At 49.7% G+C, this 23,005-nt stretch overlaps 1 protein-coding gene and 1 non-coding gene across 4 annotated transcripts in view; both read left to right on the top strand.

The window, feature by feature from the left end:
- Nucleotides 1–22,751, top strand: part of CDC45 (cell division cycle 45) — a 44,334-nt gene extending 21,583 nt beyond the window's left edge. For 2 of the 3 annotated variants that reach the window (XM_002743541.6, XM_035269295.3), the window contains 11 exons: nt 1,598–1,648; nt 8,323–8,442; nt 10,082–10,213; nt 10,459–10,557; nt 11,158–11,319; nt 17,204–17,342; nt 17,420–17,503; nt 18,873–18,991; nt 19,154–19,230; nt 21,116–21,181; nt 22,624–22,751. In XM_002743541.6, the coding sequence (XP_002743587.1) occupies nt 1,598–1,648; nt 8,323–8,442; nt 10,082–10,213; nt 10,459–10,557; nt 11,158–11,319; nt 17,204–17,342; nt 17,420–17,503; nt 18,873–18,991; nt 19,154–19,230; nt 21,116–21,180 (1,048 nt within the window). In that variant the 3' untranslated portion in view covers nt 21,181; nt 22,624–22,751. Of the gene's footprint in view, nt 1–1,597; nt 1,649–8,322; nt 8,443–10,081; nt 10,214–10,458; nt 10,558–11,157; nt 11,320–12,274; nt 12,450–17,203; nt 17,343–17,419; nt 17,504–18,872; nt 18,992–19,153; nt 19,231–21,115; nt 21,182–22,623 lie in introns of those variants that run through there. The other variant, XM_078341668.1, reaches the window with a different exon arrangement.
- LOC118148057 (5S ribosomal RNA) lies at nt 6,412–6,530 on the top strand. The gene has a single exon (XR_004734838.1). It is a non-coding gene; the product is annotated as a 5S ribosomal RNA (ribosomal RNA).
- Nucleotides 22,752–23,005: the final 254 nt, after the last annotated feature.

Consider the following 23,005-nt stretch of genomic DNA (forward strand, 5'->3'; position numbering starts at 1 on the left):
ATGTTTCTTGTACCTGGCAGATGGCCTGAAGCCATGTTGTCCAGCCCATGAGAGGGGTCCCTCACATGGGAAACCTGTTTATGCTGGCAGACACCTTGCGACTCTTGTCTGACCTGTGTCAAGTTACACTGGGACCTGACCTTATGTTCTTCCTGGTGTCCCAGGGAACAGCTGTCCTGGGGAGCCCCTGGTTCTTCTGTTGGAAGGTGCAAGATCAACACACCACCGCAACAGGAAGCAGATTCAAAGATTTTTACTTTACAGCTCCTGGGCAGGGAGGATACCATGAATCGGGAGGGCAGCCCTCTGTCCCCAGGTCACATGAGGCAGGAATGAAGGGTCAGACAGAGAGATAGAGGAGCATGACAGCCAGCAGCATATGCAGGGAATAGGGTGTGGCCACTGAGTTCATGGGCAAATGCCTGGATGGGCCCTTTAAAGGAAACGGTGGGAAAGTGGGAGCTCAGCCTGCTGGGTGGAGAGAGGCCTCTGAGTTCTTATCTCTGGCCACAGGCTTGAGCCATTTGAGTGTAGTGTTCTAATGTCCAGGCAGCAACCTTTACTGTGTTACCCCTGTTACATCTATCAGCACTGGGGAAGGGGTGCCTTTAGTGAGCGCCAGCTGTGTGCTCAGCAGTGCCCTTGACAGCCCACCCTTTACAAGCCTTTCAGTTTAGTGGTGATGTCAGAACACCCCAGAAACAGCACAAGAACACATATAAAAAACATGATGCAAAAATGCAAACATGGAAGACCAGCTGAGGTGGGGCCCCTCTGAGGTATGTCACACTGTGATGTGATGGGGTGCTGGGGTATTTTGCCACTCCTAGAGGAGGAGGACCTTCCTGGGCCTCCCTGTCTCACTGCACAGAGCATCCTATGCTCCCCTCAACAGTGAGCCCAGAGGAGGTCTTGAAGGATGGCACCTGGAGACCTGGCATGACTGAGCACAGTGGGCCTAGTCACTCTTGCTGTGAGCTGGCCATCCTGCTGGGGAAGCCAGATGTCACCTGGGTTTCATAGGTAAAAGATGAGCCTGGAGACAGGAGCCTCGAGGGCTCACCAGAGGCCTAAATGCTGCTATTCTATGACCTGCCACTTTATGCTGCAGGATGAGTAGATGTGAACACGACTAGGGTCCCCTGTGTTGGGGGCAGGTAACATGAGGGGTTCAGAGAAGTGAAGTGACACCAGGGTCACCAACAGCTGGGCATAGGCTTCTGCCATCTTCCTTCATTAACTCCACTCCAAGTATTGGGGTCTGGGGTACAGGACAAGAGCAGGGCGTGGCCTGGGAGTGGGCAGGAGTGCTGGCTCCTGTCATAGCTGCCATGGCTGTCCTGGGAGGTTTTCTTCCTCTGAGTACCTAAAGCTCCCACAGTGGCAGACACTACACTGCAATGCCCCAGTTACCCTTCTAATCTCTCCACCTCAAGGAGAGAGGCCACTTGACTGAGGCATGCCAGGGTCTGGCCCCACTGGCAGGATGTTCCCAAGAGTGGTGAGCTTGGGTTCTGTCATCTCACTCCATCCCCCAGGCCTCATTGAGCCCAGGTGGGCTATAGGCCAGCTTCACTGCCTTCTCCTCTTCCTCCAGGTGGGCCATCGTTGGACTAACGGACCAGTGGGTGCAAGACAAGATCACTCAGTAAGGACATGCTCCCTTGGCTTGCAGGGTCAGTCCTGTGCTATGACCAGGTGCACAGCCTGACAATAGCCCCTGAGTTTTTAGCAGGGTCCCCATAGGGTCCTATTGAGAAGGGAGGGCTGGCCCTCCTCCTTGGGCCCAGGCTTCTGTTACTGAGGAAGGGCTAACTAAGTACCTGCCGAGTGACCGTGGCCTTGTGTGACCTCTTCATCAGGCAGGTGGAGCCAGCCTCCCTGGTTTACTCCCAGTGCCCTGCTTGTACTGGGTGCTGTGGGCAGGACCAGGCTTAGAGGAAGGTGCTGAGGTATGGCCCATGCAGTAGGTGGGGGGTTGGAGATAAATGGCACAGGAGCAGGTGGGGGGGCGGAATGAGAACCCCTAGTGAGGACCCTGAATGTCCCGCCAAGGAGTAGGGGTTTGACCTCAAAGGCAAGGGGAAGGCTCCAGAGGATTTTAAGGGGGCTGGTATGAAGCAGAAGCCCTCTTTGCCCTCAGTGGTGGGCTATCTATCTGATAGACTCTGACCGTGAGCTGCAAGGCTGCCTAAGAATGCAGATGCTGCAGGGTGAGGTGAGGTGAGGTCAGCTTTTATCTGCTATCATGCAGGAAGTGGTCCAGCCTTCTCTAGTGGTCATCAGGCAGAACCTCTTAGGGACTGGCATGGACCTAGACTCCAAGATGCTGGCCCTCTTTTAGGAGACCCCTCCAGATGTCCCCAGGTTGTCACCTGGCACAGCCCTATGCACAGCCTCCGCTTTGGCGCTGGTCTTCTCTTGCAGTTTGAATAGGCCCCATGCCACTATTTCCTGCCTCCCTAGCCCTGCCCTTGTCTGGGTCTTGCCATGAGGCCCACAGGATAGAAGCCCAAGTTTCATACCTGGGGCCGCTGCCTAGACACGTTATCTTGGCACAGCCCACTGCCCTGTTGGGCCTCAGTTCCCTCCTGTGTTAAGAGTAGCATGGACTCTGTGCACAGATAATATAGGAGCTAGAAACACCATGGTGCATGCACTGTTAGGCACTGTTCCTGCTCTGTAGCTGTCTTTCAGGTGAGGCCCCACAGTCACTGTCCTGGTTGGTGGCCCTTTGGAACCTAGAGTGGGGTCTTCCTGCTCTCATTGTGCTCAGTGGTACTTCCTATAAAGTATCTGTACTCGAAATTCTCCCTATAAACTTTACAAAATTAATGAGGGCAGGGGGAAGGGAGAAATGAAAATGCACCCAGCTCACAGCACAGCATCAGTCACTAGGTCAGTGTGTTCTCCGGTGGATTCCTTATAGCTGCTTGGTGTCTATTGCCTCAGAAGCACACAGACCCTGTTACAAGATTGTAGTTTCCTTGACTGCTCTGTAGATCACAACTGGAACCTTAGGAAATGCTGTTTTCCCTTTGAGATATTCCTTTGGGTCCCGAAAACTGATGTAGCTACTGACTCAGCTGTTCCAAAGGACCCCATGGGGAGCTGACTCACCCAAGAGTGCAGTTTGCACAACCTGATTTCGTCTGCCTTGCTCTGCCAATCAACAGTCCCAATTTTCCTCTCACCCTCCACAGTCCCCTTAAAAACCTCAGCCCAGAAGATGATAGATTTGAGGGTCTCCTCCCATCTGCAGACTCAGTGCCCTACAATCATGAAACTCCTCTGCTGCTGCAAACTCTGTTGTCTCAGAGTAACAAGTCTTACCACACAGTGGACATATGAACCTGCTGGTTCTTTAACACATGATGGTGAGCCTAGCCTGGAGCCCCTTATGGACATTTGCCCATGGCTCGGTGCCTTTCGCCTTCGGGGCAAAGCACCCAGAGACAAGCCCGAGTGGCCACTGGGTTCCACTGAACTATGGGCTATCGCTGGTGCCCTGCCTATCGATGGGGCGGTGTCAACCTTTGGGACATAAATTGCTCACAGCAAAGACAGTTTCTGGTTTTGAAAGGCATCTTAGGTAAGTTTTCTGCCTGCAACCAGCACCTCTTTCTCCTCTGATTTGCCAGGCTCCTTGGAGGTCCTGTGCCCTCTTCAAAGGTCTCGTGTCTCCCTCTGAAGTCTTCTGACCTCTTCTGAGGTCTTGTTGACCCTCCCTAGTAATAGAGAGGGCCTTATTTGAGGGGACTTCCTCTACATTGGAAGGAGAACAAAGGGCACTGCTTGGAAGAAATCCTCTTGACTTCTGAAATTTGGAAGTTTATTTCGGAAGGCGTTTTATTTGTCTTTATCTTTTTATTTATGTTTATGAAAGGGATCCCTGAAAGAATTGCTGGCAGAAGCTCAGCAGGCCTAACTCAGGTTGACCATGCACTTTTTCATCTTGCCCAGAGACCACTCGCTGAACTCCTGGTTGGAGGTCATTCCTCCCAGCCTTGAGTAGATCAAAGGTGCTTGGGGCTGATGGGCAAGTGTGAGCCTTGCCACGTCAAACCTGGACACGGAATGAAGTGATTAGTGTCTGCATTTTTGTTGTGTGTATATTGTCTCAGCTGGAATGAGAAATACTGATTTGGTTACTCTAAGCTGGGCGCTGGGCTGCATTTTTGAAATTGGGAAGACAAGAGACATGTCTTCATCAGGTTAGTGCAGTGGGTAACTTACCCGCTAAGGGAAGGAATTCCTGTGGAAAAACTATGGGAATGTTTCTGTCTGCTTTCTTTTTTAAAAATGGGGTCTCAATCTGTTGCCCAGGCTGGAGTACAGTGGTGCAATCACAGCTCATTTCAGCTTTGACCCCCCCACACACACCCCGGGCTCAAGTAATCTTCCCACTTCAGCCTCCCAAGTAGCTGGGACCACAGGCATGCACCTCCATGCCCAGCTGATTTTTTATTTTTGTAGAGAGGGGTTCTCACTATGTTGCCTAAGTTGAATTCCTGGGCTCAAGCAATCCTCCCACCTCCACAAAGTGCTGGGATTACAGGGATGAGTGGTCATCATCCCTGTCTCTTTTCTGCCTGCTTTGAATCTGGTGTTGTTAAGCTAATGATATTGAGATAAGACTCACTGTTTATGGTATTACTAATTCAGGGTTACTTGGAGATTTTGTTTTGCTTATACAGCTCAGCCAGTTGTAGCTAAAATGTAATCATTGAAAACTTTTGAAACTGGAGAAAAAAAGAAAGGGTAAAAGAAGTTTTTAAAATCAAACTGCTATAGAAACTGCTTTATTCAAAATTTTGGTTCACAGCCTTCATAGAATTACCTACTAGGATAAACAAAGTTTATTCATATGAATGGTTCCAATTTTGTCAGAAATAATTTGGATCCAGCCCTCTTTTAGAAACTGGCAAGTTTCCATTGCTATCTCATGGCTAGAGTACTGCAGTAAAAGCCGTATCCTTTGTGTGTGTATGTGGGTTCAAATAAATTTAGATATATGTACATGTGTTATATGTTGTATCTATATGGTACCAAATTGACTTATAAAATAAGTGCTCATAAATGAAGTAAATAAGTTCAAATATTTTTCAAGTTCATGTGACTTAAATGATCTTTAGTAAATAAGCTGGCTTTAAAATTATTGGTATAATAAAAATAGAAATGTCTTCAGAACTATCAGCATACATCTTTTTTTCTGAGTTTATCGACTGATTTTATATTTGTCTCTGCTGGATATTTAGGGTGTCAGAACCTTGCACAAAAGGTTATAAGACTATAAACCTAAACAAAACCAGAAAGATCTTTGTTTGTATGATTTTTTTGACAAATAAGATTAATATTATTGGGTGTTATCAGCAAAAATACGCATTCATTTAACTTTAAGGTTCTTAGGTGACCATCTGATGCTCACAGGCTATAAAAATGATTAAGAAGGCCAGGCGTGGCAACTCACATATGTAATCTCAGCACTTTGGGAAGCTGAGGAGGGAGGATTGCTTGAGCCCAGGAGTTTGAGAACAGCCTGGGCAACAAAGTAAGACCCTGTCTCTACAAACAAATGAAAAAAATTAGCCAGGCATGGTGACAAAGGTGGTCCCAGGTACATGGGAGGCTAAGGTGGTAGGATTACTTCATCCCAGGAGGTCAAAGCTGCAGTGAGTTATGTTCATGCCAATGCACTCCAGCCTGTGAGACACAGCAAGACCCCATCTCAGAAAAAGAAGATTAACAATGAAATAATTTGAAATGATGACTAGTTTTGTCTAACAGCTCAGTTTTCATAAGTAATCTAGGCGAACTTAAAAATGAATGAAATGATCCCAGCACTTTGGGAGGCTGAGGTGGGCAGATCACAAGATCAGGAGATTGAGACCATCCTGGCCAACATGGTCAGTATTTTTCTACTAAAAATACAAAAAAATTAGTTGGGTGTGGTGGCACATGCCTGTAGTCCCAGTTACTTGGGAGGCTGAGGCAGGGGAATTGCTTGAAACCAGGAGGCACAGATTACAGTGAGCTGAGATAGTGCTACTGCACTACAGCCTTGTTGACAGTGTGAGACTGTCTCAAAGAAAAAAAAAGAGTGAAATGTAAATTGTATGAACGCTTGTAGGGAAACTTTGTCTTTTTCACCCCCCCTTTTTGTGGAGAATGGGATCTTGCTATATTGCCCAGGCAGGTCTGTGTAAACTTTCAACATAGCTTAAAATCCTAAAATTATTTTAGATGCTTGTTGGCTGTCTGGGTCATTTCCAATTAAGAAAGGATTATAATATGCCACAAGATTCCGAGGAGGCCACAAGACCTCCAAGGAGGCCAGCAAATCAGAAGAGAAAGGAGGTGCTGGTTGCATGGAGAAAATTTTCCTAAGATGCCTTTCAAAACCAGAAACTTGTCTATGGCCATACCACCCCGAACACGCCCGATCTCGTCAGATCTCGGAAGCAAATCAGGGTCGGGCCTGGTTAGTACTTGGATGGGAGACTGCTTGGGAATACCGGGTGCCGTAGGCTAAAAAAAAGAAAAACAAAAACAAACTTACTTTGCTGCAAGCAATTTATGCACCGAAAGTTGACCTTGCCCCGTCAACAGGCAGGGCACTGGCGGCAGCCCAAAGTTCAATGGAGCTCAGTGGCCACTTGGGCTTGTCTCTGGGTCCTTTCCACAGAGTGGCGAAGGGTACCAAGCCAGGGGCAAATGCCCACAAGGGCCTAGGCTCTCCATAATGTGTTTTTGTTTATTTGTTCGGGGTTTTTTGTTTGTTTTTTGTTTTTTGTTTTGAGACAGTCTCACTCTGTCGCCCAAGCTAGAGTGCAATGGTGCGATCTCGGCTCACTGCAGCCTCTGCCTCCCAGGTTCAAGTTATTCTCCTGCCTCAGCCTCCCAAGTAGCTGGGACTACAGGTGTGTGCCACCACACCCAGCTAATTTTTCTATTTTTAGTAGAGACGAGGTTTCACCGTGTTGGCCAGTCTGACTTGAACTCTTGACCTTAGGTGATTCCCCCCACCTCGGCCTCCTAAAGTGCTGGGATTACTGGAGTGAGCCACTGCGCCCAGCCTCCATAATGTGTTATAGGACCAGGAGGTCCCTGTGTCGGCTGTGCAGTAACAGCCTTGTTACACTGAGACAGTCTGCAGCAGAGGAAGTTTCATGATTGCAGGGCACTGAGTGAGGAGATGGGAGGAGACCCTCAGATCTATCTCCTTGAAAATTTCTGGGCTGGGGCTTTTTTTTTTTTTTTTTTGAGATGGAGTTTCCCTCTTGTTGCCCAGGCTGGAGTGCAATGGTGCGATCTCGGCTCACTGCAACCCATACCTCCCGGATTCAAACGATTCTCCTGCTTCAGCCTCCCCAGTAGCTGGGATTACAGGCACGCACCACCATGCTGGCTAATTTTGTATTTTCAGTAGAGACGGAATTTCTTCATGTTGGTCAGGCTGGTCTTGAACTCCCGACCTCAGGTGATCCACCCGCCCAGCCTCCCAAAATGCTGGGATTACAGGCGTGAGCCACTACGCCCGAAGGCACAGCCATATTTTCCTGGCTGCTTGGTTTCTATGCAGGCTGCATGTCATTAGTCTTTGCACCGTGAAGGGTGGGGGGCTGGAAAATTAGGATCATTGATTGGCAGGGCAAGGAGGATGAAATCATCAGGGTGTGCAAACTGCACTCTTGAGTGAGTCAGCTCCCTGTGGGGTCCTGCGGAGCAACTGAGTCAGTAGCTCCATCAGTATGCAGGACCCACAGGAATATCTCAAAGGGAAAACAGCGTTTCCTAAGGTTCAAGTTGTGATCTGTGGAGCAGTTAGGGGAACTACAATCTTGTAACGGGGTCTACGTGCTTCTGAGGCAGTAGACACCAAGTAGCTATAAGGAAGCAGTCAGAGAGCACGCCGATCTAGTGACTGATGCTGATGTGCTGTGAGCTGGGTGCATTTTCATTTCTCCCCTCCCCTTGCCCTCATTGATTTTGTAAAGTTTATAGAGACCGTTTCACCTGCTGCTGTGGATTCCTGTCACTCATGGGGTCTGTCATCTTGGCTGTGTGGGCTGTGGGCTCTGCCCATTCTCAGGAGGTATGAGACCCATGAGGACAGGAGGTAGGCGAGGCCAAAGACCACATCCCCCAGCTCCATCTAGTCATATTTTCTTGGCTGCTTGGTTTCTATGCAGGCTGCATGTCATTAGTCTTTGCATGGGAGCAGCTCCTGTGGTGGGCAGGCCCCTGAGAAGCATAGGGCCAGGCCGCCTGGTAAGGGCTGGAGGGAACCAGCCAAGGCTTGTGCTGCTGTTTTTTTTCCAGAATGAAATACGTGACTGATGTCGGTGTCCTGCAGCGCCACGTGTCCCGCCATAACCACCGGAATGAAGACGAGGAGAATACACTCTCTGTGGACTGCACTCGGATCTCCTTTGAGTATGAGTATCCTTGTGGCCCAGCCTGAGGGGGGATAGGCAGCACTCCCGCCTCTAGGGTTCTGCTCAGTGGGCCTTGTTTGCTTTGTCACCCTCTGTGGGCTCTGGTCCACATGCCCAGGAGGGAAAGAAGGTAGAACAGGAAGCTTTGGGAAAAGGGGCTGTGGTGTGCTACCCCAGCTCATCTGTGTGGCTTTGGCTTCTAAATGCCAGAACTGAGTTTGGAAGAATCACCCTTCTCCAGCACATTCCTGTAAAGTGCTTATTGTGGGCCTGGCTCTGGACATGGTAGCAAGTCTGCACCAGGCCCCCCATGCAGTGCGAGCAGTGGTTCATGCAGTCGGGAAAGATGAAGGGAGCTGCCATGTAATCACAGTGTGATATTTCTTTGAGAAGCACATGGGACATTGGTGGAATGCTCAGGAAAGACTATGGGGAGGCCACATCACACACATGCCACTCAGTGTGGCAGCTGCTGTACTGAGCACAGGAGGTGCTGGGCGACTGGCTGGGGTCAGGTGTCAGGAGGCCAGAGCAGGGGGCCTTGTGAGCCAAAGGCAGCAGGAGGCTGTGAAGTGACCAGAGTTTGAGTCAGGATTTTTAAAAGGACCCTTGGCTGCCCAGTAGAGGTAGGTTGTGGGCAAGAAGTTGGTCACAGTTCTCCAAGGCCACACAGTAGTGGCTTGGGCCAAATTGCAGCAGTGGCTATGAGCAATCAGGTAGCATGATGTCAGGGACGGAGCTGCCCTGTCTCTGCACTATGATGGCTGGGAAGGAGGAAGAGTGAGTGTGGACACAACAGGAGTCAGGTGGCCATCAGAGCCTGGGGAAAGGGGCGGGGCTAGCTGAACTCCCAGGGAGGGGAGCTGCTGTGCACAGGAGCCCATTCCATCATGTGATGGCAGGGTGGGCTTAGTTGTCCAGGGACCATGGGAGTTTGTGACTGAGGCAGGAGGGAGGGAGTCAGGGAGCTGAGGACTCCAGGGCTAGACGGGAAGCTGCTGGAGTGTGGGCAGGGAGCATGATGGTCCGAGGGCCTGGGAGTCCCCAGGATTTAGGAGGGGCAGTAGTGGGGACTGAGCATACTGAGAAAGCAGGCAGGACCAGGCTCTCGTCCTGTAGAGAGGAAGTCCACTGTTGAGGGGGTGGTCCACACACAGCTGTGTTCACAGTGCCAGGAGCAGTGATGGATATGTTTAGGAAAAGGGCTGAGGATGAGGGGCTTCGTGGATGGGGTCCCAGTGGAGGTCTCTCCAGGGGAACAAGTGGTAGTGAGGGCTGGGCTACATTGAGCCAGAGGGACAGGACAATAAGCTGGTGACGCCCAGCCTCCCACCTCATGTGTGGCCATGACTACTCTGTATGACCACAGTACGTGGGCTCTGCAGACCCCTGCGCTCCAGATACTCTGCCTGTCAGACAGGGATAGTGGTCTGTGCCAGTCACTTCACAAGGTCTCTGTATGGGTCAGCTTAAGCCTTCCGTCAAAGAACTCCAGCTCGCCCTTGGAATATCTGGTTGTATAGGCAGGCCCAGCAAGGAAGGGCCCTGCCATAAGAGTGGCCCATCTGCTGGAGTTACAAGGGTGGGGCTCTGTGCTCAGGGTGACCAGGGGGTGCTTGCATGCTCCTTGACTGCAGACCAAGCCTCCGCCTGGCACTCTACCAGCACTGGTCCCTCCACGACAGCCTGTGCAACACCAGCTATACTGCAGCCAGGTTCAAACTGTGGTCTGTTCACGGACAGAAGCGGCTCCAAGAGTTCCTCGCAGACATGGGGTGAGTGACTGCCGGGGCCTGCAGCGCGAGTCCTGGCCACCCCCAAGGGAAAAGCCCCTTTGCTTTGTTGTGACCAACTTAGTTATAAAATGCAGCCTGTTCTGCCATAAGCTCCTCACCCTAGATCCCAGAACACTGTACAAATGCTGGTACGGGGACATCCTCACTTACCCTTGGTTTGGGTTTCTTTCCATCCTTCAGTGTGTGGTGACCTCTCTCATGTGGCTTGGGCTTGCTCTTTCTAGTCTTCCCCTGAAACAGGTGAAGCAGAAGTTCCAGGCCATGGACATCTCCTTGAAGGAGAATTTGCGAGAGATGATTGAAGAGTCTGCAAATAAATTTGGGTAAACACATTTTTCCGGATTTAGCTTCTTTAAAGTGAAGGGTTCCACTTTAACTGTGCTCCTAAAATGATGCAAAAAAAAAAAAAATGTACAATTGAGTGTTATCCAAGTTTGGCCAGTCCTGAAGTCTAGGGTTCTTTTTGGGTTAAAAATACGATGACTTCAAGCTTGTGAGGTTTAGGATCCTTGGATCCAGGGGCTGCTGTGGGACCTGTGAGATCAACCCCAGTCTGTTTCACTGGAGACAGCAAATGGGCCACAGAGCCAGATTAGGGTGAGTTCTGCCTGACTAAGTCCATGGGCACTCCTGGAGGCCTATGGCTTCTCCTACCCTGGCTAGCTGGCATGCTAGGGTGTGGAAGAGGACCCCACACATTCCTAAGCCAGCTGAGCAGCTGTCGACATGAAGGTGCCCGGGCACTCTGGGCATCAGGGCTGGTATGTCTGGATGTTCTGACCTGCCTCATTCTCTGAGCAGCATGGCCATGCCAGAAGCATTAGCTCAGGTCTGTGAGGGACATTAGCAAATGTGTTGGCCTGCCTGGCCATGAGAGCGTGGCCACAATTTGAGAGTGACAGCTGTGTTTCCTCCTGTGACAGGATGAAGGACATGCGCGTGCAGACTTTCAGCATTCATTTTGGGTTCAAGCACAAGTTCCTGGCCAGCGACGTGGTCTTTGCCACCATGTCTCTGATGGAGAGCCCCGAGAAGGATGGTTCAGGGACAGACCACTTCATCCAGGCTCTGGACAGCCTCTCCAGGTAGCAGGAGGGCTGTGGGTTTGCCATTGCCTCGTGGGGCCACCACTGGTCCTTACTGCCCAGGGAGGTCAGTTATAGGGACCCCAGGGCTGTGGGAGTGACTGTGTCCTGCAGGAACTGCTTGTGTGAACTGGAATCACAGTGCCAGTGGGGCATGCGCCCGACACATTCCCTGCCTGTCTTCAGTATTTGTCACTTTCTCTTGAATCCTTTTTGGCTCTTTTTTCTTTTTGAGTTTTAAATTTTACTCATTATTTTTTATGTATATTCATTCTTGGGTTTAATCTTTTAGTTGTCACTTCTCAATATTTTAATTGTCCAATTCTTTCTTATCTCACTTCCTGAGATGTCCTGGCTTGTTTTGAAATAGAATGTAACAATTTGGATTTTTTTTTTTAAGCATGTCTTTCTAGTGTCAGACTAAAGACATCAGAGAAAAATATCTCTAAATACATTGAATGTATTTGGGAATTAGAAAAGAGGATTATAGTCCGCAGTGCACAGCTATGGTAAGCCAAATATGCACCCAAAGAGAGGAGGCTAAGGGGAAGCTTTTATTGGCAAAAGGAGAAGTTCACATAAGCTAGCTTGGAAACAATTCACTGGTTTCAGAAACTCAAAGCCAGAGTTGGCATCAGTTCATTGGTGGAGATGCATTACTGGGCAAGTGTTATTTTAAGAGCATCTTACCTGAATTGCTGCAGTCCTAAAGAAGGGATTTCTTGTGGTGTTATTTAGAAAGTCCTTAAGTCTTTATTCTAGACTTGCAAGCAGGAGCTCTCCTCCTTAGTGCTTTCCCAGCTTTAATTTGTTTGGGGCTGACAAAAAGTGATTTCATCCTAGATATTATTCTGTTCCTTATTCTCTTTTTTTCTAATAGCGACTTTGAGGGGATTTGACCTTCCTACTTCTCTCATGCTCTTTATTTATAAATTTTATTTCCCTGACTTTTTAGGAGGAGGAGGCATGATTTGGACAGCTTTTCTGATTTCACAGAGCTGCCACTTCTGTGGCTTTTGTACAGTGGTAAAGATGCATATATATACGGGGGGGGGGCTCCTTTCTGGGATTTCTTGTTTCTGTTCCCAAGCACACTTTTTCTTCTACAGCTTTGATGAGATATAATTTGCATGCCATACAGTTCACCCATTTAGAGTATATAATGTGATGGCTTTTATTTATTTATTTTTTACTATTTTAGAGACAGGGTCTCACTCTGTTGCCCAGGTTGGAGTGCAGTGGCATGGTCATAGCTCACAGCAGCCTTGATCTCTCAAGTAGCTGGGACGACAGGTACATGCCACCACACCTTGCTAATTTTAAAATTTTTTGTAGAGATGTTGTACACTATATTGCCCAGGCTGTTCTCAAATTGCTAGGCTCAAGTGATCCTTCCTCCTCAGCCTCCCAAAGTGCCTGCATTAATAGGCATGAGCCACTGTGCCCAGCCTGCAATGACTTTTAGTAGGTTGCAGTTAGGTGTTGCAAGGTTGTTCAGCCATCACCACTATCTAATTTTAGAGCATTTTCATTGCCCCAGAGAGATCCTCCCAGCCTCTGGCAACCACTAATCTCCTTTGTGTCTTTATGGATTGGCTATTCTGAGCATTTCATAGAAATGGGATCATATGAAATGTATGGGACTGGTTTTTTCACTTAGCATCATGTTTGCAAGGCTCATCTGTATTGTAGGATGTATCAGGACTATATGTCTTTTTTTTTCCCCCAAGACGGAGTCTCACTCTGTTGCCCAGGCTGGAGTGCAGTGGTGTGCTCTCGGCTCACTGCAACCTCCGCCTCTTGGGTTCAAGCAGTTCTCCTACCTCAGCCTCCCGAATAGCTGGGATTACAGGTGTGTGCCACCAGGCTCGGCTAATTTTTGTAGTATTAAAACTAAGATGGTATTTTACCATGTTGGCCAGGCTGATCTCGAACTTTGACCTCACGATCCACATGCCTCAGTCTCCCAAAGTGCTGGGATTACAGGTGTGAGCCACTGCTCCTGGCCAATGTCTTTTTATTGTAAATACTATTCCATTGGATGGAAGTATTGCATTTCATTTATCCATTCTTCAGTTGATGGTCGTGTAGTTTATTTCCACCTGTTGACTATTGTGACTAGTGCTGCTATGAACCTACATGTACCGGTTTTTGTAGAGTCATGTTTTTGTTTATTTTGGTTATATGCCTAGAAGTGGAATGCTGGGTGACATGGTAACTCTAGGTTTAACCTTTTGAGGAAGTGCCAGACTGTTTTCCACAGCAGCTGCACCATTGTACATTCCCACCAGGTAGGAGGGTTCCGATTTCTTCACATCCTCACCAACACTTGTTATTGTCCATCTTTGGGATTACAGCCATCCTAGTGAGTATGAACTAGTATCTCATTGTGGTTTGATTTGCATTTTCCTGATGACTAATAGTGTTGAGCATCTGTTCATGTGCTTATTGGTCATTTGTGTATGTATCTTGTTAGGAGAATTGACTATTCAAGTCCTTGGTCTTTTTTTTTTTGAGACAGGGTGTCACTCTGTTGCTCATGCTGAAGTGCAGTGGTACGATCATGGCTCACTGCAGCCTCAAACTCCTTTGCTCAAGCCATTCTCCCACCTCAGCCTCCTGAGCAGCTGGGACTACAGGCATGAGCTACCATACCTACTAATTTTTTAACTTTTAGTAGAGATGAGGTCTTGCCAGGTTGCCCAGGCTGGTTTCAAACTCCTGGGCTCAAGCAGTCTTCCCACCTTGGCCTCCCAAAGTACTGGGATTACACATATGTGCCACCATGCCCAGCCTTAAACTTTTATATATTCTACATACAAATCCCTTATCAGATAAGTAATTTGCAAGTATTTTCTCCCATTCTGTAGGCTGGCTTTTCACTTTTACAGCATCCTGTGAAGTGTAAACTTTGTTAATTTTTACGACATTTAAGTTACTTACTTTTTCCTTTGTGTCTTTGGCTTTTGGTGTCATATCTAAGAAACCATTGCCTAACCCAAGGTCATGAAGGTTTCATATTATTTTTTCTACTAAGACTTTTATAGTTTTAGCCCTTACATTAGAAATGTTTCATTGGAGGGTTTTTTGTTTTTGTTTTTGTTTTTTTTTGAGACAGTCTTGCTCTGTCACTCAAGCTGGAGTGAAGTGGCTCGATTTCCACTTACTTCAACCTCCACCTCCCAAGTTCAAGCAATTCTCCTGCCTAAGCGTCCTAAGTAGCTGGGACTACAGGCGCACGCCACCAAGCCTGGCTAATTTTTATGTTTTTTGTAGAGATAGGTTGGCCAGGCTGGACCCCTTACTCTTTACTGCAGTCTCCTTATACTTTACCAAGTCCCCTTGCTCTTCACCAGGATCCCTTCCTGTTTAACAGGACTCCTTGCACATAACCAGGACTCCTTGTACTCCAGGGAAGCCCCTTACACTTTCCCTTGGCCCACTGCTCTCACCTGCTCTTGCAGAGGGCAAAGCTCCTCTCAGTTTGGGCCACTGCTCTCCAGTTGCCTGGAGTTTTAATTCTTCTTGGGTCTCACTACATCTCAGCTTTCTCCTACACTGATGTAGATAGGATGCCTGTTTTGTGGCTGTTCATGGTCTCTTTTCACCTTGTTCTCTTAATTTGTTGCAAATGTGGGTCCTAAGTTTTTGGTTCTGTAATCTAGTTGCTCTACTTTTATCTAGAAATTTGGGGAAATCCAAAAACTATCCTATCACTGTTGCTGCCATCATCCCAGCTTTGTTGGGTAGGCTTTAGACATTGTCTACCAACTTCCTGCTATGACAAAGGAGCATTAATCCCACTCTTGTCTTCCTTCCCTCCTGTTGGTACAGTTATGCCACTATTTTTAACTTCTTCTTTCATCACCAGTGTCTTGTCTCCCTACTTTGTAAGAAAAGGATATTTAAAATGGTCTTAGTCCATTTTGTGTTGCTACAAAGGAATACCTGATGCTGGGTAATATAAGGAGAAAAGGTTTATTTGGCTCACAATTCTGATGGCTGGAACACTCAAGATTGGGCATCTGCATGTGGTGAGGGCCTCAGGCTGCTTCTGCTCATGGCAGAAGGGGAGCCAGTGTGTGCAGAGATCATGTAGTGATGGAGGAAGGAAGAGAGAGGTGGCAGGTACTAGGCTCTTTTTAACAACCAGCTGTCACAGGAACTAATAGAGTAAGAACTCACTTATACCCCTAATCTCAGGGAGGGCATTCATCTATTCCTGAGGGATCTGCCCCCATGTCCCAAACACTTCCATCAGGCCCCACGTCTAAGACCTGGATCAGATTCCAACATGAGGTTTGGAGGGACAAATATCCAAGCATGGAAACATCCTGACTTTGCTCTTTAGCTCTCCCTGCACTCTCTGAAATCTGTGCTTTTACGTTTTCAAGACTCCTGGGTAAGAGAAAATGATATAAATTGTCTTATCTTCGGCTATAGGTTGATTTTAAAAGATGAAAGTCAACACATAGTTTTACTTTATTGTGCTAACAAACTATTCCAGGGACAATCATGTGTAGTAATAGATTACTTTCTGGCACAGCTCTTTGTTTTTCCTGGTGTTTTTAATTGCCTCCTTTATCATATGCATTTTTTTCTCCCCTAGACTCCTTCCAGCTGTTATTCTCTGAGCCCCTTTTTACTGGAGAGTCTGGAGTTCTGTCTTCCCACCACAGGCTGGACCTGGAACTGTCTAGGCCTGCTTTCCACTGTGCTCATGGATGTCTAAATCTTGGCTGTGCCGCTTAGTTAGGTCCAGTGTTTCTTGGGATCCTCATCTTTGTTTTTCATTAAATTAGAGCACAGTTCTCAAGTAACATTCAAAGAAAGAGTGCATTTGAGATAAACTTTCTGAGTTCTTATATATCTGACAGTATCTTTATTTCACTATGTCTTTACTAGTCCCCCCACAGACAACATCTGTTTTTTTAATTCTAGCTTTCCAGGCTTCCTGGAATGATGCTCTGTCTTATATTTTTGCCTTACATTTTCTGTGACTTTGTCTTGTTATCTAAGTTGAAGAAGCTTTTCTTGACTTATCTGGACTTTCAGTAGATGTTTTATCTTTTGCACTTGTTTTAATTTCCATCAACATCTCCTTATCTTTGACTGTTCCTTTTTCATACCATCCTGTTCTTGGTTTAGGAATGTAATAGTTGTGCATATCTCTCTGAGGATACTTATTAGAGTTCATTTTAGTTTTCTTTTTGTCTCCAAATTATCTGTTTCCTCCAGGGTTATTTTTTCAGGCCATAAGCATTTCTCAAATGGTCTGATGTCTTTCATATTCAAGAAGGGGTCTGTGGACCCTTCTCGGTTGAGCCATGGGTATCTGGGCACGGCTTGCTGGTCATAAAACATTGCTTCACCTTAGTAGGCAGGAGCCAACTGTGACACTTTGGGACTCTCCACTGTAGGGCCCAGGGGCTTTGCTTGAGGACCCTACTTATTCACAGAGGGTACATTTCATATACTCAGAGGAGAGCCCTCCCTTTTTGGGGAGAAGAGTAAAAATTTATCTATTGGGTTTGAGGGGATACCTCATCCAACCTCTAGGCCTTGCCCCAAGCCTCCCCTGTGTCAGAGCCCTCCTGGCCCATTCCTGGGTCCTCCTGTGTGGGATCTTGCCTCTGTTGGCTTTCAGTCTCCTGTCTTCTGATACTTGCACCCCCCGACACACCTCTCTTTTGCATGGCTGTGGGTTTACACATTTTAAATAATTCTTTCCTTTCATGTGAAAGAACTCAGGAGGGAGAGAAAATAAATCCTTATCCCCAAACCTCTTCTTAAACTGGGAACCAAGCAATCTATTTGTGACTTTGGTATTTTACCAAGAGTTCCTGACAAGCACCACCAAAGCCGTGTGTCTGCCCTGTTACAGGAGTAACCTGGACAAGCTGTACTACGGCCTGGAACTTGCCAAGAAGCAGCTGCGAGCCACCCAGCAAACCATTGCCAGCTGCCTTTGCACCAACCTCGTCATCTCCCAGGGGCCCTTCCTATACTGCTCACTCATGGAGGTCAGGCTTCCCACAGACCACAGGTGCCAGGCCACAGCACCGGTGGCCGCCTCTGACTGTCCGTCTCCCCTCCGTAGGGCACTCCAGATGTCATGCTGTTCTCTAGGCCAGTGTCCCTGACCCTGCTCAGCAAACACCTGCTCAAGTCCTTTGTGTGTTCGGTAAGGGGCCAGGTGGACACTGTGGGTATGGGAGGGCAGGTGCTTGGAGAACACCCTGGACTGGGAGTTAGACGCAGGCCTTGGGGTGCCTGTGGCTGTTCACCAGGATCTAGGCACATCCATTACTTTTCTGAGCTGTCTTCCTCAGTTAACCCCTAGGAACCTTCTAGTTCTCAAGTTCTGGCTGTCCAAGTCACTCAGATGAGTAGGGAGGGGCCCTTGGAGAGTGAACAGGGCTGGGGCTTGTGTCCTCTTGTCTCAGGTCAGGGAAAGCAGGATAGTTGCAGCACAGACTGGCTTCCCAGCAACAGCATTTCCACTAGGCTGATTTCCTGTGCCTGACTTTGTCTTCTCTGTGGCCTAACCCCCTCTTTGCTTTGGCCTGGAACACACTCCTAACTTGGCTGGCTTTAGGGCAGCGGTCCTCACCCAGCCTACATGGGGCTCCTCCCAGATGTGACATTTCAATAATTGAAGTCCTCCTCTGCTTTGAGGATGAGAGTTTATGCTGGGGCTATTTCAAACAAAATGTGCTAACAGGAAGTTGAACTTCTTTTGCTGCTGAACTAACCAATAAAATGATGACAGATGATATGTGTTCTGTCAATCAGGTAATGTCAAAGATGAACTAGGGACAGAGCATGGGCCTTGAAGTCCTCTAGGCTGGGTTCAAAGATCAGCCTCCTCATTTGTTAGTTGTGTGACATGAGGTAGATGATCTGGCCTTAGCTTTGGTTTCCCCGTCTGTGAAATGGGTGAACACATACCCACTTTAAAGGATCCATTTATTTATCAGATATGTGTTGAACATCCACGACCTGCCCGGCCCTGTTGTTGTGGAGTGACTGCCCATCCTGGTGCACATCCTGAGACACCCCTCAGTCCTAGACACACCAGGAATTCTGGTCACCTGGGCTATAGGGTGTGGGTGCCACAGGCACAGCAGAGGAGACCCTGAACCTCCATCCTGAGGAGCATGCTGGCGAGGGGGGATGAGGAGTGGTGGCTGCGGTTAAGATGAGGGCACGTGCTGCCAGGGGATGAAGCAGGACAAGGTAGGGTGGGCTGGGGCCTCCTAGAGAAGATGGCAGCTGCCACATGACCTGAAGGAGGTAAGGGAAAGGATAGCAGGGCAGTCTCCCTGCAACAAACAGCCAAGGAGCAGTGGGGCTTGGCTGGTGCACAAGGAGGCTCAGGGATACAGCATCATGGCCTGGGAGTGGCTGCAGGGGGGACCAAGGCATCTCCTCTGTTGACAGTCCCTGGAGGCTTTGGGGAGTGGAGTGACTGGGCGCTGTTGGGCTCTGGACTCCTAGTGGCGAGCTGGAGCCCTCCACACCCTGACAGAGGGTGCTCTCCGACTCCACAGACAAAGAACCGGCGCTGCAAGCTGCTGCCCCTGGTGATGGCTGCCCCCCTGAGCATGGAGCATGGCACAGTGACCGTGGTGGGCATCCCCCCAGAGACTGACAGCTCAGACAGGAAGAAGTGAGCAGCTTCCACTCATCCTGGGACTGGAGGGTTGTGGGTGTTGGGGGGTGTCAGCTCATTAGCCCTGCTGAGTATTTGCCTCTAGTGTCTGCTGAGACCAGGGTTGGGAAGGATTCATTGCACGTGGCCTGGCCCCCGACATATCTTGTGTGTCCGCAGCTTTTTTGGGCAGGCGTTTGAGAAGGCAGCAGAAAGCACCAGCTCCCGGATGCTGCACAACCATTTTGACCTCTCAGGTGAGAGCATCCTGTCACTCTGCCACACTTCCCCACCTGAACCTTCAAGGCCACTGCAGACCCTGGAACCAGGCAGATTGGCATGGCTATAGGAGCCTGGCCAGCAGCCCTCTTGACTTTCCAGATCCAGCCCTGGGCCAGGCTGCTCATGGTGGCTCAGGGAGCTCTGGTTAGCCTCAGGCCCATTGGAGAGGGAAATGTTTCCTGGGGAGTGACAGGCCTGGCTCTGGCCTTACAGCCAGCGCTAAGGATCACTTTCCTGGCAAGCCTAGGGGACTGGCCACCAGGACTCCCAGGCCCCAGGCCTCACCTGTCCGGGTTGGGTTGTTTCTGTTTCATTGGTTAAGGGAACAGCAGGTCCTATGATGACCCAGGACATTGCCCCGTGCTGTGCCAGCCACCTCTACACAGGCCAGAGGTGTGTGTCGTTAGCAGGTGCTACCTGTAAGTCGGCTGGGACATTGGCCCCACATATGTGTCAGATGAGCCCAGAGTGGCTGGGCCTGCCCACCTGTTGCTTCCCCAGACACCAGCACAGAATGGTTCACATTTGGCTGTTTGCCTTCTTATTCTTGTTGACAGGTTTTAAAGTAAAACAGACTAACTGATACTTCACCCTGGGTTAGTTTGTTAAATTTGACATAACAAAGTCCCACAGACAGGGTGGCTTCAACCACACGTCTCCTCCCAGTCCTAGAGCGGAGAAGGCCCAAGTCAAGGTGGGGCAGAGGTGGCTTCTCCTGAGGCCTCTCTTAGTTCACACAGATGGTCACCTTCTTGCTGTGTCCTCATGTGGTCTTCCCTCTGCACACCTCCCTGTTGTCTGTGTCCAAACCCATTCATCTTCCAAGGATACCAGACAGATTGTATTAGAGCCCACTCTAACAACCCCCTATGAACTTAATTACCACAGCCACAATCTAAGGTCCTGTGAGTTAGGGCTTCAACATAGGAATTTGGGGAAGACCATTCAGCTCCTAACAACCTCAGTACTTCCTGTACCTCTGAGAAGGACATTTTCTTGCCTCACCACCACGGATTCCTTAACGATGATAGACACTGTCATGGGAGACCCAGCCTTTGTTCAAGTGGCCTCAGCCATCTCAGAGCTGCCTTCCTTGAGCCAGACCCAGCCACGACTGTGGCACTGTGTGGCATTGGTTTACCCTGTACAGCAGACCCTGCTAACTGTTCTGTGCCTGTGATGGGGAGATCTGGAGGATGCCCACGGGCCTGCAGAGTATCTGGCCTTCAGTATACAGAGAGGATTTGGGCTGGGAGCTGCCTGGTTCTCCTGAGAGTGGAGAGCCAGGGGCGGGGGTGTAGAGTGGGCCATGGCCAGTGCCCAGCTGCATGGGCTGGGCCTGGGGTTCTCGGGGCTGTGTCTGGTGGCATAGACGGCTCACAGGGCCAGGCCATCCCCATCCTGGGGCCTGGTTTTGCTTTGCGGTGAGGGTCTGTGTGCTCAGCTGAGCCTGAGGGCCTTGCGAGATATGGGCAGTTTGCACTGTGGTGGCCTCCCTCACCCAAGGCCTTCCACAACCCACTCGGGACAGAGGTCCTGCCTGGTAGGATGGGCAGGCCCGTCTCTGTCCAGGTCTAAGGGCTCCTCCCTGTGTCCCCTCTGTTGGCTTCCTGGGGCAGGTTTCTCCCTGCAGGCCCCAGCCCTGATCTCTAGCAGTGCAAACAGCAGTTCTGAAGATGAAGTACAGTGAGACAGAGACGTACAACCACTGAGTGCAGGTTACCCCAGGCCTGGAGGAACCTCACACTTTGGAATGTGGTGGAGGCCTGCTCCAGAGTGGAGGGCAGGCTGGGGAGTTTTGGGCCCTGCTTGTGTTCCCGCTCCTCCCTTCTCACAGCTGTTTTTCTTTCATTACTTCAGTAATTGAGCTGAAAGCTGAGGATCGGAGCAAGTTCCTGGATGCACTTGTTTCCCTCCTGTCCTAGGGTGAGTTGGGGGTTCTGCAGGGATGGAAGCAGCGGCCCTGCTCCTCAGAGCCTGACCATGATGCCCTGCTTTGTCTTCCCTCAACAGAGGCTTTTACTTGGATTTCAGACCAGAGCAGGGTTCTTGAGGAGATTGGGACACATTTTTCCCAAGTACATCTGTCCCTAGGCTGCCAGCAGAGCCACAATGAGGCATTTTGAGGCAGCTAATTTCATTAAGTCCCTGCAAACCCTTCAGAAAGAGCTGGTATTCACCTTCTGCTGACTGCACTCTGGGGCTGGGCATTGCGTGTGACACATGTCATGCAAAGACTCCCTGGTGCTGCCCTCAGAGGCTCCCTGGAGCCTCCTGTCAGCCTTTGGGTCAGGCCCTGGGCAAGATCCCGCAGAGCAGGCATCTGAGCTTTTGTTTGCTTGGCTTACAAGAAAGCAAAATGTTGGCAGCCGCTCAGCTGGGAATTCCAGAGCGCTGGTTCTGCTGGGACCTTCACCAGCACACAGCTGTCCTGAGGGCCCCGTTGGGAGTCACTGGCAGGCCACTGACCCAGGACACCTCCCACTGCCCCATGTGCTATCTCTTTCTTAAGTGTTCCTGGGAAATAGGTCTGCCCTGTGTCTTTGTGACCATTCCTTGTTCCCACAGGGAATGCCACATCCAGCCCTGCATCTTCCCGAGCCCTAGCCTGGAGGCTGCAGCTGTGGCAGATGGGCCCTGCCATGGCTCTGTTGCAGGAGGTCCCTTGGGCCAGGCCTGGGGTCCTTCCCACTCTCCATCCATCTGTTTGTCCGGGGGCAAGCACCTGTTCTCCTGTTGGGGCTGGAGTGAGGGCTTCTGCTGGGACCAGCATAGGGGCCTCAGGGACCTCACAGTTCCTCTCAGGGTGGCCTGGGCTACACGGGGCCCATGTTGGGGGAGGGGCTCTGGGTTAGACCCTCAGTGTTTTGGCCAAGTTCTGTAGGCTGATCAGCAGTGATCTTGGACCAGCCACCTGATCAGGCTTGGCCTGTCTCCAGCAGCGGAGTGGGCACTGAGAGCAAACCTCTCCCCTTCAGCCTGCTTGATGATGACATTAAGCTGTTGTGTGTCCTGCCACTGAGGCAGGGATACAGGTGGCCTGGTCCAGGAGAGCTGAGCAGCAGTGCTGAGGGATGGAGGAAGAGACCCCATGGGAGGGAGCCAGGGGTCCGGCTGAGCAGCTGGGCGGGGTCCACAAAGTGAGAAGGTGCCCAGGCCAGCAGGCAGGAGCTCTGATGTAGGACAGCTCAGCTCAGGCAAGGGGTGCTGTGAGGACAGCAGGGCCTCTCAGTCTGGGGTGGCCTTGCCCTCACGAGTAGTCCCGGCTACTCAGAAGCACTACCCAGAGGGAAGACCTGGGCAGTTTGTTTAATTTGGTGACACATCAACATTGTTTGAAACTTGTTTTTTCTTGTTTTCTTTTCTAGAATTTGATTTCTTCAGGAATAACCTTCTTCTTATTTATATACCTGGTTTCATTTAGATTGTAAGTTATGGATGTGATTTAAGATGCAGAGGGCATTTTTTATTAAATAAAGTGCTTATTTTAGGCTCCATTTCCATCGTGATTCTGGTCTTGAGGCCAGTGCTTGGGTGTGCCCTGAGCCTTCTGTGGTTCCAGGGAGCCCTAGTCCTGGGCCCCAGGTGCCCTCAGCGCCAGGCAGGAAATTAGCATGGGGATTGACCCCAAGGACAAGATCTCCTAATTCTGTCCTCCAGGCCCTCCAGGTGGCAGTGGGCAGAGATCAGGACCCCTCAGCACCCTGCCTCCTGAGAGCACCTGAACTAGCCACTGCCCAGTGGTGCCAG

The sequence above is a fragment of the Callithrix jacchus genome, chromosome 1 (genome assembly GCF_049354715.1).
Source record: "Callithrix jacchus isolate 240 chromosome 1, calJac240_pri, whole genome shotgun sequence".
Taxonomy (NCBI): domain Eukaryota; kingdom Metazoa; phylum Chordata; class Mammalia; order Primates; family Cebidae; genus Callithrix; species Callithrix jacchus.